At 27.2% G+C, this 15,221-nt stretch overlaps 2 protein-coding genes across 2 annotated transcripts; one reads left to right on the top strand and one right to left on the bottom strand.

Moving 5' to 3' along the window:
• Positions 1-447: 447 nt before the first annotated feature.
• LOC132946850 (kelch-like protein 3) lies at positions 448-5,105 on the bottom strand. The gene is made up of 10 exons (XM_061016948.1): positions 4,845-5,105; positions 4,549-4,777; positions 4,300-4,475; positions 4,117-4,213; positions 1,848-2,004; positions 1,670-1,776; positions 1,325-1,609; positions 1,115-1,258; positions 772-1,045; positions 448-705 (listed from the first exon to the last, which is right to left on the bottom strand). The coding sequence occupies exons 1-10, from the start codon at positions 4,982-4,984 to the stop codon at positions 503-505; spliced, it is 1,812 nt and encodes a 603-aa protein (XP_060872931.1). The 5' UTR covers positions 4,985-5,105; the 3' UTR covers positions 448-502.
• A 9,016-nt stretch (positions 5,106-14,121) lies between these two features.
• LOC132947840 (uncharacterized) lies at positions 14,122-15,070 on the top strand. The gene is made up of 2 exons (XM_061018076.1): positions 14,122-14,965; positions 15,024-15,070. The coding sequence occupies exons 1-2, from the start codon at positions 14,164-14,166 to the stop codon at positions 15,026-15,028; spliced, it is 807 nt and encodes a 268-aa protein (XP_060874059.1). The 5' UTR covers positions 14,122-14,163; the 3' UTR covers positions 15,029-15,070.
• Positions 15,071-15,221: the final 151 nt, after the last annotated feature.

Genomic DNA, 15,221 nt, shown 5'->3' with positions numbered 1-15,221 from the left:
TTTTTTGTCAAGCAGAAAATTAATAATAAATGTTGTAGGCACTAAATGAATTTTAATAATATTAAATTATAAATTATAGAATTACATTTTTTTTTGGTTATTAAGTAATTATAATTAAAGTTATTTAGTTTATTTTAAAGTAGATAAAGTCATCAATTTATAAACTAGTAAAAATAGGTAATTATCAAATTAAAATTGTAAATGTATTTACCATATTAGATATTACACAATTTAAAGTTATTTCTTGCATATTTTCACAATTTTGATACTTTTTAGTGCATAAGAATACTCGTTCTAATTATACATATTATGATAAAACATTAACATATTATATTCAGCTATAATGAGCATTTTTATTTGAACAAATATAATATATTAGTTTAAAAATATAAAAACATTTAGATCAAACAATTACAAATTGTTAAAATTTTAATAAATGGTTTATAATAAATAACACAAAATAATGTACATCAATGTATCATTGTGTATGATCCATAGTATACTAACAATGGGAAAAATAATTATGAAATTTGGTGACTACTGTTTTATCTACGATTACTCCATCAACATAATCATAGTTACTTTTCGGCAATTTTTCTATGGACCAGGTATTGGTGTTGGGATTGTATATTTCTATAGAACCCAACTGCTCTTCTGACAGATCATTAAATCCAGCAATAACATACAGCAAGCCATCTAATACACCTAGATTAAAAATTAATTTTAATTCAATACAGTTAAAAGATATTTTCAAAAAAATATTGATCCTACTTAATATATAACTGTAGTGAGGCAAATGCATATCAGCAATATATGTCCAAGCTCTAGAACCAGGTTTGTAGACTTCTACACTTCTAAGACATCCTGATTCATTTCTACCTCCAACAGCATACAAAAAACCATCCAAAACACCCACCGAAACATTACTGCGACATACTGACATTTCAACAACTGATGTCCATGTGTCAAGAGTGGGATCATAACATTCGACAGATTTCAAATATGAAATACTACCATCATCAACATCATGAGAACATCCTCCTATCTATACACGATTGAATATTAAAATATATTATAAACTTAAAACAAAATATCTAATAAAATAGTAATCTACCACATATAAAAGGTTATTGAGTACTCCGACACCCATATCATATCTCTTGGTATCCATATTAGATATCATTCTCCATTCTTGATAATTCATATCAAAGACTTCTGCACTATTCAAACATCCAATACTCAAACTGAATCCGCCAACCTAACATTTTATATTACAAAATATATTTAAAATATAAAATAAGTTGATTATGTATAAGAAACTTACTACATATAAACAGTCGTCTAAAACACCAAATCCGTAATCACATCTTTCGACTGACAAGTCATTTATAGATACCAAACTAGAGGATTGTAAAGATAAATCAAGCATTAAAACGCATGACTCATTACACATAGCAAACACAAAGTTATCTTTAATTAAGGCTAAACCATGACAAAAATGATAATCCAAATTAATTTTTGTTGAAAATTGCCACAAGCTAGTTGTTGGGTCATACCAGTGGATTTCCCAAAAATCATTTTCTTCATGATGACTGAACACTAGAATAACCTGATAAGATTAAATAAATAACATTATTGTAAAGTTAAATTAATCAAAATAGAATCATACCTTTTGTCCAGACTTTCTAGGTGTATTTCGAATAGTTTGTGGAATAGTTACAAGCTGTTGTGTCTTAAGTGCATGTAATTGAAAAGCTTCTATTATATAATCTTTACCTAAAAATATTATTATCAGATATATAAGATTAAATTTATAATAAACCCATATTTATGGGGAAAAAACATACATTTAAGACTGTTTTTAAGAAGAGGTTCTACAACTACATTAGTTGATATGTAGTCTAAAGATGCTAGTGGCAAACGTACATGTTCCATTAATTTAGGCAAACTATCATATCTATCATTTAGTTTATAGTTTACCCATTTAATGACACATTCATAAACCTAAAACAAATAAATACAATAAAATTCAAATTTAGTTATATGAATTTTAGAAAGTAAAAAAGATTTTATCAAGAACAATCAAAATTTTTTTTTTCAAAATTTGAAAAAGTTCTCAAGGCTATAATAATCTCAAAAAGTCAAAATATTTCGAAAATGTTACCATATAAGGAAAGTTTTAATATAAATATTCTTTTTTGAGTACCACAAAAAAAATTAAATAGATTAAATTTATAGATACCAATTATTCAATGAGATACAGGCGTTTGAAAATATGCGTGTGACGTCATAGAGCTGAAATCGGAATGGTGGTGTATATTTTATGTGTAAAAGTGTCTAGATTAACTTAATTTTATTTTTTTATGTAACCTTAAGTATTTTGTGTGTTTATAGTTTTTATATACTTTCTAGTTTTTTTATATTAGATAAAACTATTATAGTAAATTTTGTATAATTTGGTTTACACAGCAATACAACGTGATTCGCGAACCAATATTTTTACTTAATTATAATTTATAATATGTATACATTAACAAGATATATTAAATTTTAAATCATACCATTGTCTTAAGAACATAAATATACTAAGAATAATAGAAAAAATTTTGAAATACTATTGTTAGTCATTAAAGTCATTGTGTAAATCAAACTACTTTTACATGTAAAACATGGGTGGCTGCTCATTTGTCGGCTCTATAACGTCACGCGGCCATTCATCAACTCTAACTATCTCGTTGAAAAATCATTTTTTTAATTTTGAATTTTAACAAAAGTTTTTCATTATTTGGACTACTATAATACACCAATAAACTTAAAATCAAAAATATTAGTGATGATTTGTTCTTTAAAATGTAGTAATGACATCAATCAGGCAGCTCAATCTTTTTTTTTGCTAAGTCTTGCGTAAGTATATATTTATTTATTAAACCACTCAAAAATAGATATTTCCTTGGTGAAAATTTGATGATAACTTAACTAATACCATTATTTTGACCTGGTAAGCTATTTAAATGCTCTTTGTATAATAAGACAAAAAATAATTTTTTTTTTTAAGGTTTTAAATCAATTTTTAATATAATATATGGATAACAACTCATTGTAATATATTTTAAATTGAAATATTGTTAAGAGGACGCTACACAGATATTTGTTGTCTCGTCTTACAAGTAGCACAAGTACAAAGCACATTTTACGCTCAGCAGATCACATTTAGTTCCGTTAGTTTAAAAATTAAAGTGAATTGTTCTCTTTTGTTTTATAAAGGTAATATAATGATCAATACTCAGTTCAAAATAAGACCCGGCGCCCTAGTTGTGCGCATGAGCGTGGCTTTGTTCCATGTCGCCGTAGTGAGAACGGCGCCTGACCGTTGCAGAATAAAAATTGGTTGCTGCCAGGTCATCTTCTTATTTTGAACAGAGTATAGGGAGTTTCATAGGCTTTATGTTTTATTTTAACTTTAAAGCGAGTTATGAGCATTTTAAGATGTACAAACAGGTTAACAATTTTAAAATTCTCATTTAAAATATAATAAAACCTATGATATGCCCTAGATAATAATTTTACCTTTAAATTGTATAAGATGTCAATTCACTCTAATTTTTAAACTAACGGAGCTAAACGTGATCTGCTGAGCGTAAAATTTGCTGTATTTTACAGACTAGGAAGATGGAGACAACAAGTGTCTGTGTAGCGTCCTCTTAATGAATAATAATTGTTATAGGTGGTTTAATTTATTTAGTTTTATAATTTGTTACTCAGTTACAGACCTTAATCTACTACAGTTTATTGTAAGAAATAAAAATATTATAAGTACGATATACATTGTGGCTAATAGAGATATAATAATCAATCTTTAAGGATGAAATAATGTACATAGATTATTATTTTTTTTTTTAATTGTGCGATTTAAAGTCTCTATTTATTATTTAACGTGATAAGTTTATCATATTTTCTAACATGGTATAAGTGTACAACCGCCAATACATATATTTCTTGAGATAAAAATATCCAACCCATCAGTGAACAGGTTAATATAATATGTAAGTAAATTGATATTCCATTTAATATAATAATGTACTATACACATACTATTATGAATTTTAGTTTACTTACTTTTTCTTCAGATGGGGCATTAAGAACATTACTGGAGATAAGCTCAATCACTTCTTCAGTAGATAAAGATAGAAATTCTTTACCTTTAACCACATCTCTGAAAATCATAACCATTCATATTAATATACTATTATTTATACAAATTATTAACAAAACTAGATAATCAAATTAAATTTATCATACAGAAACTTTTTTCTAATGTATGCTTCAGAACTTGACAACAATTCTAAACAGTTATGTAAGTCAGCAAATGCTCTAATACCAATACAATGTTGAGGATCTAGTTGTGTTTGTAAAAACTCAATACACGCGATTTTTACAAAGTCTAACTGAAAGAAATTTGCTGCTGGTAACAGAACCTTGAGAACATAACAATAATGCATTTCAATCATATTGATGAATGTCTACCACAAATCAAATATTTATTATTACCTGTACATTTTCTTTGCTTATCATAATTTGGCCAGTGTAAATATAATCCACCAACAGTTGCAAAACGGTTGAATCTAACTCTTTTATATTAACAACATCTTTTTTGCTTTCATTGAAATTACTGAACATTGCCAGAAAATATTGACTAGCAGACATTAATACAATCCTATGACCAAATATTGTTGTACCATCATCCGTTTTCAATGCAATATCACACAAAGCTTCATCTCTAAATCAAACACCTGTTATTAATATTTATTCTACTAGGATTGAATGTGTTACAGGTCACAACATACTTGCGTAAAGATTGTAGTACTTCAAATACTTTAACAATGTGAGAGCAATTCGTATAGTTTGTTGATTCACATTCACTGGATTTCGAAACATCCATTTGATCACTTTCATAATTCGGTGCACTGTGTATGGCATCCGCCATTTTATGGATATCTATTTTGAAATATTATTAAAAAAACGTGAATAATTGTATATAATATATTTTATTGTGTGAAATAAATAATTATGAAATGAAATTTGAACTCTGGAGCCAGGAATACGCATGCGATTATTGCGATTATTAGTACGACCGTTATCACGCGCAATTTATATCGAGTGATAAGCACTTGTCCGATAATGATGAGAATGTTAACCTACGGCGGTTAACCTGTGACCAACTTGTGGTGGTGTTGCACAACAAGTCGGGAGATTTTTTCGTGTTTTTTGTCCTAGCGCAGCGTACCGAGCGAGCCACTTGTGTGCATGTGGAATGTGGATATTCTTATGTGAATTATCTATGTATGCGACGAGTACTGAAACGCATACGCACTACAAATCAGTGCCGTAGACCTAGACCCTAATCAACGGATTAATCCGTGATCTTGTCTTTTAATCCGTGCCCAAATCCCATGCGACTCGTCATTAATGATGTCTCAACACGTCTCAACACCTATTAATTATTATTATTTAAGAAATCATAACATACAGCAAGTTACAGAATGAACTAACCTAACCTAACCAAAAAACAAAAAAAATTGATAAACTTATATGATTAGTAAATTGTTTATGAAATATACCTATGAAAGCAAATTTCTGAAAATAATATTTTTAAAAAGTTATTGCGTTCCAAATTAATTTAATAAAAAAAATATTGATGTTCTAAGAAAAATCTAAGAAAAAAACTACCTACTTGATTTAGGTAAATGTCTTTATTATCCAAATCGTTCTTATGATCAGATTCACAAATAGGCTATTCCAAATTTATTCAAAAAAATTTAACTCAATTTATATTATTTTATTTTAGATTCTAAACAAAGCGATGAATTATGTATTGATTTTACAATGATGTGTGTGTTTTTTTTTGTGTGTCTGTCATCACCTTTTAGGACAGTAAAAGAGCTTAGATTTTCTTCAACAGTAACTTTTCTGATAGGAAAGTGAATCTAGTTGGTACTTTGGTGGGTCAAAAGTAAAAATTTCCCAGTAGTTTTCACAAGCGACGTGAAAAACAAAAGAAAAATTAAGGAAAAACGGGAATGTTTACGCAAAATCTGTTTTCGAGAAAATAGATTTTGGTTTTTAATGTAACTCTAAAACAAATGACCGTAGAGACATGAAATTTTGACTGAATGTTTATATTAGCATTTTCAATACACCATAAAATTTACAATATATTTTGACTCTTTTTGAGCTGTTTACGGCCAATGTCAGTTTTCAATTTTTTTAGTTTTTTATTCTATAAATATCAATAAAATTTTATCTGTTGAGTAAAAAAGCTTGAATATTTAATAGAAGGCTCCTAGGTTATTGTTTCAAAGGCAGATGAAAAAAATTAAAAATCCTTAGTCACAGTTTTTATTTATAAGCATTTTAAGTTCAAATTTTGACAAAATACGGAAAAATCACGAAAATTAGCAAATTATTTTGAGTTGAGAATTCATAAAAAATTTTCTTTTTAAATCTAAGATTTGAAAATGTACTATAAGATTACTCATAAGTTTGTCTACCTTTATCCTAACCTAACCTAACCGTCCGTGGACCGTGTTTATAAGACACTACACGTCGACGAACAATCACAGTAGCAACTCGAAGATTACTTGTCAGTTTTCCATCGTCCGCTAAACTCGTCTTGTGAAAAACACGATACACTCACTAGTCAACAATCAACATGAACCGTCTGGTAATTATTATGATTTATACATAACTTAAGAATTATATCTTTATAGGCGAAATGTACAGTGTAGGTAACACTGTGCTAAGTTCGAAAGAATATAAGAAAAAATATAAACCTTTTGGCTTTTCCAAATACCTATAATTAATTTAATAAAAAATAATCATTAGGTACAAACACTACTTATCACTCTATACAATGATAATAATAAATAAATGTAAATTACGTTTACATAATAATTTAGGTATGAGATTTCAAATTATTGAATTTTATACTCATTATTACTAATTATCGTACTTTTAAATCCAATAAAATAATTATTTCTATGTACCTTTTTGTTTACCTAATATTATAGTCCACAGCTAAAAAAGCGTATTAAAGCTTGAAAATTTAATACAAAGCTCCTCACACATTGATAAAATATGAAGAATATTTACGCAAGATTTTATTTATATGCAGTTAAAGTTTAAATTCTGACAAAATGTTTCTAATTATTAATAAATTTGTATAGCTTAGGAATAAAAATGTAAAACAATTTTCCACGTTATTAGTTTAAACTGTAACCAATAAATCTAAAAATTATATAAACACAGTTTTTGAATAGTTATTTGAAGTTCAATCTCGGACAAAATTAGATATTTAAACGAAGAAGAACGATGTGAATTGTGTGTTATTAAATAAATTATACTATTCGTGGGTAGGTACTTGAAACTTCTAAAGTATATTTTTTTATACAAATACGATAATATACAAATAATATTATTAACTTAATTTATTGGTAACGTATTAATAATAACAATGGAAATATAATAGAAAATATACTAGGTTGAAAAAAAAATTTAGTTATTTTTCATTTTAAAAAGTAAGTTAAGTTAATTTATTTTATTTTTAATTTTATAATATTTCACTATTTCAGTCTATTTCGTTTTTATGTCAAAAAACATGTATCGTAAATTGTTTGAAGTTAAAAATCGAATCTAGGTTATATGGAAATACTGTATGAAGTATAAACAGTAGGTATATCCTGTAATTTAATTTGGGTTGGAATAAAATTAAGTACGCTAGCGTTGTATAAACAAATTAACTTATTTTTAACTTAATAAAAAGTTAACAAAAAGTGTGTATTAACTTTTAACTTAACTGAGTTAACCTATAGTTAAATTAACTTTAACTTTTAATTTTTTGTTAATGGTGCATATTAACTTAACTTAACCGAGTTAAAAAAAAATTATTAACTTGCCCACCCTTGTGTCTTAAGTATGTAAACAGACCAAAAAGAGCCAAAATATTTTCAAAATTGTATGGTGTATAGAAAATGAAAATATAAACATTTAGTAAAATTTTCATGTATCTACAGTTATTCGTTTTTGAATAACAACAAAATAGTAAAATCGTTACATGAGAAATCGAATGAATATGAAATGTTTTAAAAATATGAATTTCAAACGCTCATAAAAATTTAATTCGACTTTCTTGTAGACATTTTGTTTTTGATGAAGTTAGACAAACTTATGGATAATCTTGTATTACATTTTCATATCTTAGATTTATACAGAACATTTTTATGAATTCCCAACTCAAAATAATTTACTATAATTTTCATGATTTTTCCGTATTTTATCAATATTTGAACTTTAAATGCTTATAAATAAAAATTGCGACTAAGGGTTTTTAATATTTTTCAAATGTCATTGTAACAAAATAGTAGGAGCCTTGTATTAAATTTTCAAGCTTTATCAAACAACAAATAAAGTTTTATTGGCATTCATAGAAAAAAAGACTAATAAAATTGGAAACAGAAAATGTTCCTAAACAGTTCGAAACAAATCAAAATATTTTTAAAATTTTATCGTGTATAGAAAAAGCAAATATAAACGACCAGTGAAAATGTCATGTATAAACGTTCATTTGTTTAAATATTATACCAAAAACCAAAATCGATTTTGTCAAAAACCTATTTTGCGTAAAAATTCCCGTCGCTTTCCCATCGAACAAGGTACTGTTGAAGAAAATCGATGCAGTTTTACAGCCCCAAACCGTGATGACAGACAAAAAAAAAGAATAAAAAAAAATCCGGGTAAGTGGATGTCGCTCTGCTGTACAATAGGTTACAAGTAGGTCACTGTAATGGATGGTCTTTATTAATTCAATGATATAATATCATTGTATAAGAAAAACGATTCTGAGTGAAAACAGTCAGCCATATCATAGGCTGACCTACCAAGTATATTTTTTATATTATTGTGAATAAAGTAATTTATATATAACCTATTTACGTGGAGCCTAAGAGCATTGTTTTCAATTTTCAATCCTTAGCTATAAAAGTTGAACATTTTATAAATTTTAACTACAAAATAATTATTAAATTATAAATTTGATAAATGTTGTCAAAATTTGAACTTTAAATGCTTATAAAAAAAATTGTGCCTATGTATTTTTAATATTTTTCAACTGCTATTAGAACGATATATCAGGAGCCTTATATTAAATTCTCAAGCTTTTTTAACCAACAAATAAAATGTTATTGATATTTATAGAAAAAAAACAATTTAAAAAAAGGAAACTGAAAATGTCCGTAAACAGCTCAAAATAAGTCAAAATATTTGGAAAATGTTACGGTGTATAGAAAATGCTAATATAAACATTCAGTCAACATTTCATGTACCTACGATCAATTGTTTTAGAGTTGCACCAAAAACCAAAATCGATTTTCTCGAAAACAGATTTTGCGTAAAAATTCCCCGTTTATCCTTAATTTTTCTTTTGTTTTTCACGTCGCTTTTGAAAACTACTGGGAAATTTTTACTTTTGACCCACCAAAGTACCAACTAGATTCACTTTCCTATCATAAAAGTTACTGTTGAAGAAAATCTAAGCTCTTTTACTGTCCTAAAAGGTGATGACAGACACACAAAAAAAAACACACACATCATTGTAAAATCAATACATAATTCATCGCTTTGTTTAGAATCTAAAATACATATCAATGTAAAATCAATACATTCATCGTTCCACTCAGAATTTAAAATGAAATTATTACAGCGGCTACTGCATTTGTTATTTCGTTACAGTAATTATTGTAATTTTCTTTACTCTGCAATTGACAACTAAGTTCACGAAGATATATAAATTATGAAATATCTACCTTATGAATAATTATATGATTTCAACCAATAAAATAACGTGATGGTTGAAAGGTCAGGTGCAGCACAGATTTATTTGGCCTCGATTCGTATAGTTTAATTCATCACCGATAAGCCGTAATGTCCTATCCAGTACTTTATTATCTATGAATATTGCACATACACAGATGTTTAATATTATAATATAGACAATATTCATTGTTATGTCCTTATCTAAATAAACTGTTCAATCGGCTCGGACGACACCCATCATCGACCATCGGCCCGATCTGGACTGAAACAGCATTCTCCCTGCGTACGCCTTGGGTGACATTCATACTAATGAGCCATATAATATTTAATGTGTGTCAATAATAAATGTAATTTTTAAAATATCTCAGTTATATTAATTGTATTCTTAATTAGTGTCAAGTTATAAGTAATTCAATATTAAACCTATTTTTTCTTATTTCGTTTATCGAATATCTGACAAGTGTTGAATTAGGGCGAGTTAATTAATTATATAATTAAATCCTTATATTATAATATATTACGTTTATATGTATTTACATGTGTGTACACACATAATATGTAAGAAGGTAGTGGCTTAAAATGTGTGTACGCAATATGCATAAATAATAAAACATAATATTATATGAGTAAAATGAGTTAAATACGTACATATTTATTAATATTAAAATTTGGGCAATATGCGCCACTATAGAAAATTATGGACCGGTTGAAAAATATTTCTCAAAGTGCCGAGACTACCCAATCCGGCCCTGTTAAAACTTATCCTAAAGAAACAGTTAACATAATCAGCGTTTAACAAATAATAATTATGAAAATAGTTACAATAACAAATTACTTAAAATATTACTTCAAGTAGGTACATTCCAGTTCATTTATTATTATATCATTGTCTATTTCCATCAAAATTGATTTTTCTATATAATATTTAAACATCATTGATTCTAGATCATCGTTAGTCATAAAGTTTCTCAATCTATTTTTTAACCTAACCTAACGTTCTTTTTCACGATATTTGATATTCAGTGGGTTTTAAATATTAGATTATTTATAAAAGTAGGTACCCACTTTTCCGCCATTTTAATAAAAATGAAATAATAATTCTTTATTAGTTTATCAATTAGCTTAAGCTTGATTTTTAATTTCTTAGACAGTGGACAGTCTACCTTTTTTAGTGTTACGCTGGTTAAAAATCGGAGCATTATTTCGATTAATTAATTATCGTGTGTAGGTACATACAAAAAAAAAACACACGTCATTGTAAAATCAATATAGGTATTCATCAATCCGCTCAGAATTATTCAAAAACAATTGTATGTAATAATAGAAAATCTGCAATTTAATAGCAACAGTCAATTTTCAATATTGTTTGGTGGTCCCTTAGTCGTTGAAGTTTGTGCGACAAAGACGTGATGTAGGCCAAATAGGCTATACTATACGTTCGCGGTTCGAATGAATTATTTAAATATTTTCTAAAGTAGCTAATATATACTATTATATAAAACATTATTCGTTATTTTAGAATTTTTCTGTATAGTAAAATTCCATTTTTTTTTTTTACAATTTTATAAAAAATAAAAAAATAAAGAAATCAATAAATTAGATTTCGATATCAACGTCATCATTTTTCTGGTTATTTTCTGTCATAGGCACTGCGACAAAATCATAATTTTTCAAATCTTTAGTCATTCCAAAACGGTTGCTTAGTATGTTTAAAAAGCACAACATAGCAGAACTGTAGGCGAAAAATCGAAACGACCACACTCCACCATATGAACCGAATAAAAATCCACCCAGTAGACTACCTAAAGATTCACCTGTAAAACATAATCCATTTTAAAATCGTGTTAGGTATAATGTTTTTATACAACGAATCAAATCAAATTAAAATTTTAAACTGAAAGATTAACTTGTAAAAATAAATACGTATAGGTATTTAAATATTATTTTTACGTATATCATTTGCATTACCTAGGGCCTCTAAACATTTTCGACAATACAAAAGTTAAATGTATACTATACTGTAGCTATGGTTTGTTAAAATAAATCAAATTATTTTTCTGAGTAATCACTGTAGTTTTTGAAAAAACTTTATCCATGTATATAATATATCGGGTCCACTCAGTACCAACAGGAAAAAAAAGTGCAAATTATAAATAATATGATTTACCAATTAATGGTAATAATACCATTTTACACAATTGTTAAGATATTTTTATTGTTATATTAATTTGATTTACCATAGTTATGAGTCATAACCTAACTGATTAGAACTACTCTCATCTCAGCATGATAGCCATAATGGCTTGGAGGTGACTACATCTCTTCAGTTGTAATGATAACTTTTTTGTTTTTGTGTAATATTTTTGTAATTGGAATTTTTTTAATAAATTAATAATTATTATTATAATGTATGCCGCAAATGCCACCAAATATGTAATTTAAATATCTATTTAAACTAACCATCTAGTAACCAGTAGCGTAACGAGAGTTATTCATCGGGAGGGGGATATAAAGATTTTAATAGACATATCAGTAAACACATATATTCATATTATTATATATTTGTTGTATTCTGTACACGTACACAATTTGGTCTCCATGTAGATATGCCACCACTAGAAACAACACGTCAACAAATCATATAATATTTTATTATGATTGTATACATTTATTATTAATATGAATTCATTTTGTCCAAGAATATTTAACTAGATAGGTAACAGATTCCTGATAAATGCGTTCGATAATAATGACGTTGTCATTATAAAATTGATTTTTTCGAATAATCGTCAATTCGGTACATAATAATAATTACTCTAAAATACTTTCATACATTTCCATGTTTTCCTGGTTATATTTTATGCTAGTTAAACACAAAATTCGTTTCACAATACGAAAACAAATAAAATTCGAAACATTCATAGTGTTTAATTATTGCTAATACATATTTTATATTTTTGAGTGTTTAGTTTAGAGCATATTTTAATTATTATAAGGTAATATTTTGTGGCGAACTATGAACATATTCAATATTTTCCTAAATTGATACATATAGAAGGAAATGAAACTATAACAGAAACTTTTGTTGTATTTGTACATAAAAACTTATATAGGAATCTAGTAACTCTACCAATTTTATATCTCTATTTCAACACGGGAAATTTTAATTTTGTTGTAAGACATTTACACAAATTATGATAGAATATCGTAATATTATATTTTTGTGTAATACTCATAGTCTATGCCTACGCTCTATTACCGTGTTTGGAAGGAAAGGATTCCTGGAACAAATTCCTTCTTAAAGAACGGCACGATGAACGAATTCCTTTTTATAAAAAAAGAACGAGGAAATGAACTAGTTCTTTTTTTCAAGGAAAAATAACAAAATTGTTCGTTCTTTTCTAGTTCCAATAATTTACACAGATAATTATGTAAATAATTTAAATTAAGATTTTATTTTAATGTGTATAATGTATATTGCTAATTAGTGATCGTTATCGAGTATCGACGTTAAGACAATCGGCCTACGTTAGCCAACAATTTAATTTTGAAGAATAACTCAAAATAGAATTATAAAATATGTACCTACCTATACTTATAGTTATATATTATAATTAAAAATTAATGAAGTATGCATATGAAAAAAAAAACATAAGTGATTAAATAAGAATTTTTATTTTATTTGGAACTAAAAAAGGAACTCGTTCATTTTCCAAAGGAACGAATTCTTTTTTTTATAAGGAGCAAGGAACGGAACGAATTCCTTTTTATAAGGAACTTGCCAAATACTGCTCTATTATAGTTATATACATATTAACATGTTACTTTTTAAATAGGTAATCCAACATAATGGTTACATTGTACCTATATTTTATTATCGTGGGCGAGATGAGTGGGCTTATAACTATTATTACACATATAAGATAATGTAAATTTTAATAATTATTTAAAACATTTATGTACTGCAATAGTTGGGTTAGTTAAATAAAATTAGTTAATACTATTTATTAATTACTATTTATAATGCTAATATATTATGAAGTTCCACCTATGCGTGGCTATCTACTTCACAACAAAAATTTAATACAAAGTTCCTCTTAAGTGTTTTTAGCGATAACAAAAAAAAGTTTACTTTTTTTTTTAAAGTTAAAATGTTGACAAAATTCATCAAGATCAAGAACATTTGTAAATTATTCTACAATAACCAAACTTTTTGACAGCTCAATGTTTCTCCTGTGGCCCGACGGTGTTCGTCATGATGACGTCCTCCTATTTTTAAGCGATGCTGCGCCATACATGAAGAAAGCAGGTACAACTATCAAGGCTTTGTACTCCAAGATGATCCATATTACTTGTATAGCACACGGATTACATAGAGTGGCAGAAAATATTCGGAGTCATTTTCCTAGAGTTGATAAATTAGTGGCAAAAGGAAAGCAAGTATTTTTAAAAGCACCTTCACGTGTTTTATTTTTTAAGACAGAAGCTCCCGGAGTCCCTCTTCCTCCCGAACCTGTACTTACACGTTGGGGTTCTTGGATTGAAGCTACTTCTTATTACTGCCAATATTTTAAGCAAGTACGAGATGTTATGCAACATTTTGATTCTAACGATGCTGTATCTATAAAAGAATCTCAAGCCCTTCTAAATGAAATTTCAATGGAACCAAATTTGACTTTTATAGATTCAAATTATGGGTTTTTACCATCAACCATAACTAAATTAGAATCACAAGGTGTATCACTAACTGATTCAGTAACAACAGTAATGTTCACAAAAAATAAATTGGACGAAGTAGCGGGTGACGTTGGAATGAAAGTAAAAACAAAATTTAACCAAGTTTTAGAAAAAAACTCTGGGTTTGCAATAATATTAAAAATTTTAAAAATTTTGAATGGAGAAAAAAGTTCATCGATGGATGGTTTACCAGAAGACCTAACGGGAAATGATTTAACATTTTATAAATATGCACCAGTAACATCAACAGACGTCGAAAGAAGTTTTTCTCGGTATAAAACCATACTGGCCGACAATCGGCGATCATTCGACGTGGAAAATATTAAAAAAACATTAGTTGTGCAATGCAATAATTTATCAGGTGAGAAAAATGTTCTTAAAACTATTTTTGTATTAATATATTTAATATTTATTTTAAGGATAAATCAAAAATTCGAGATTGAAGAAAACCATACTAACAATCGGCGATTATTCGACGTAGAAAATATTTAAAACAAAATTAATTGTGCAATACAATGATTTTTATATTTCTTTTATATCTAATTTTTTTATTTTAATATAATATAATTCAATTTTTTTTGTGCATATTATGTTGCATAAATGAATTTGAATGCATA

The sequence above is a fragment of the Metopolophium dirhodum genome, chromosome 6, assembly GCF_019925205.1.
Source record: "Metopolophium dirhodum isolate CAU chromosome 6, ASM1992520v1, whole genome shotgun sequence".
In the NCBI taxonomy this organism is placed as follows: Eukaryota; Metazoa; Arthropoda; class Insecta; order Hemiptera; family Aphididae; genus Metopolophium; species Metopolophium dirhodum.
This window is presented reverse-complemented; position numbering and strand designations above follow the sequence as displayed.